The sequence below is a fragment of the Lycium barbarum genome, chromosome 2 (assembly GCF_019175385.1).
Source record: "Lycium barbarum isolate Lr01 chromosome 2, ASM1917538v2, whole genome shotgun sequence".
Lineage (NCBI taxonomy): Eukaryota > Viridiplantae > Streptophyta > Magnoliopsida > Solanales > Solanaceae > Lycium > Lycium barbarum.
In genome coordinates, this window is record NC_083338.1 from 53152569 (window position 1) to 53154955 (window position 2387).

At 32.3% G+C, this 2387-nt stretch overlaps 1 protein-coding gene across 1 annotated transcript; it reads left to right on the top strand.

Moving 5' to 3' along the window:
* Positions 1–1768: 1768 nt before the first annotated feature.
* Positions 1769–2387, top strand: LOC132620262 (uncharacterized). Its single transcript, XM_060334939.1, has 2 exons — positions 1769–1982; positions 2106–2387. Exons 1-2 carry the CDS (start codon positions 1884–1886, stop codon positions 2310–2312), a joined length of 306 nt encoding a protein of 101 aa, XP_060190922.1. The 5' UTR covers positions 1769–1883; the 3' UTR covers positions 2313–2387.

The window sequence follows — 2387 nt, forward strand, 5'->3', positions numbered from 1 at the left end:
TTTCTTGCACATTTAGTTGTTGTAATTGTTGTATTTGTTCTTCGATCTGTCCTCTCACCTCCTTCTCGGGCAACTTGTCCAACTCGCTGAAAACAGTTTTGCTTCTTTTCAGTGGCGACATTCTTGCTTTCGATATATATGTACTAACAAAGTTAGTCCTAATTTAATTCCTACCACATGCTAAATCTAGACCAAACATCATACATAAAAAAAATAACTATATTCAATTATTGTTTATCTACTACGAGAACAATTTGTCCAATTTTTCTTCTTCTTAGTTATGAGGGAACATATCAATAAGCAAAACACGTTAAACAATATAATTTTCAAGTACGTTCTTGAGAAATATATGCATAAGATTGAAAAGGTATTTCTGTGTTGGCAAATTTATTCAAAGTAAGGAAAAAATATGAACTTGAAAACTGATCGAGAAATATAAAGTGAATAGAGAGAACTCAAAAGAAAGAAAGCAACTTACTTGAATGAATCCTAAGTAGGGTTATGACTTATGTCGAAGAAGGCACCTCTACTCCATTGTTTATATACACACCAATGCTTTATTTCTTTCCATTCTTGTTATTTGCCAGTTTGAAACATTACTGAGAATTACCATATTTTGAGTGAGGAAACTTAGAAAAGAGAGAAAAAAGGAGAGTTTGTAAAAGTAAAAAAGGAAACATTATATTTAGGGAAAAAGAGAAAAGGAAACCTTTTCGTTTTCTTGTAATCTCCCAAAGGCCAAAATAAACTTAGTATAATTAATTTGGGATATAGAATAACATCAAGACTAATTCTTCCGTAATCAAGACACACGGTTACGTGACGCCACCAACACAGATGAATTGTTTGATATATACTTTTCTCCCATCGCAAAAAGACTTGCTTCATATGGAGTTTAAACGATGATTTATTTTTACTTATCAATCTATCCAACATGAATCACAAAATATTGATCGACTTTTTTGCCTTTTAAAAATAGAGTTCACATTGGATAAAATTATCATTTAATTATTTTTCTAATATTCAGAATATATTAACTAAAATCTTGCTTATTAAATATTTCTTTATTTCAACTATGTAGGAAATTTAAATATTTAATTTTTACATTAATATCTATTAGGACTTTATAACCTTATATAAATCATTTCCTTAATTAAACTATAAAAATAATGAACTATGCTACCGTTCATTAAATTAAATCCTAAAAACAACAAAAAGTTAATAGATCCTTCCTTCTTTAAACTATGTAGGAAATTCTTAATCTCCAATAACTCGATACCGATAAATCAATAATGATTAAAATTCTTGATCTCCAAGTCTGTTCATGTCTCATTAAAGTGGAGCATTAGGAATGTTAAGAAAATTCTCTTAATTGGTGTATGATTCTTAGAGTTGTTGATCGACTAGCATAATGGCCCTAGTTTAATTTTTGAGCCATAAGCGCATGAGCTTGAGTCGATTCAAGTTTGTATCGGCCAAGTGTAAACCCTGTCAGCATAGAACCACTACTTTTCTTTTGGCTTAAGTAACTAAAACGCCCCCGAACTTGGCACGAATTGCAACTTTCGTCCCCAAACTATTGTTGCACTTCAAAACACCCCTAGACTTGGCAAAATGGGCTTTAATTAATCCCCGAGCTGCCACATGGCATAGTGAGTGTAGTCACACGCCAAGAGGCGCGTGAGAGGTGCCACATCAGCATAAAAACGGTAACAAATCCAATTTTCACATTTCCCTTTACATTTCTTTCATTTCCAACGACTAAACATCAGCCACTTCTTCTTATTTAACCCCTCCCCCATTAAAATACACCACAACTTGAATTTCAAGCTTTTTGTTCTCCTTCTTTTCTAATTGTTAAATTTTCTCTCTCAATTGTACTCATGACTAGAGTTTGTAGATGTGGATTTCCGGCGGTGGTGAGGATTTCATGGTCCGATGACAATCCGGGAAAGAGATTTTGGGGTTGTCAAAATTACAAGGTATGTAATTTATGTTTATAGTATCTCAATTTTAGTATGATTTTGCTGGGTTTGTTTAATTTAGTCACTGATTTACATCTAATTTTATCGGGTTTGTCACTAATTTTCGTTCACTTTTTATAGGTGAAAGGTCGAAGTTCTTGCAAATTTTTCGATTGGTATGAACCACCATTTCTGGAGCAAGCTAATGGTGTTATTTGGGGTTTGTTGAAGAAGAAAAACAAATATGAGCAAGAGTTGAAGTGGTCAAAAACATTGAAGATTTGTCTATGTATTAGTGTCCTATGTAATTTGATGTTTTATCTTGGTTCTGGTAGTAGTACTAATTAGGTTGAAGTGAAGTTGTACTTAGATTATTAACAATGGTTGTAGTACTAATTAGGTTGAAGTGAAGTTCTATTTAGA

Excerpts from the sequence above, each read along its gene's own strand:
- LOC132620262 (XM_060334939.1), top strand. The coding sequence starts at position 1,884 with ATGACTAGAGTTTGTAGATGTGGATTTCCGGCGGTGGTGAGGATTTCA. Across the intron at positions 1,983-2,105 it reads GGGGTTGTCAAAATTACAAG|GTGAAAGGTCGAAGTTCTTG; the intron begins GTATGTAATTTA and ends CACTTTTTATAG.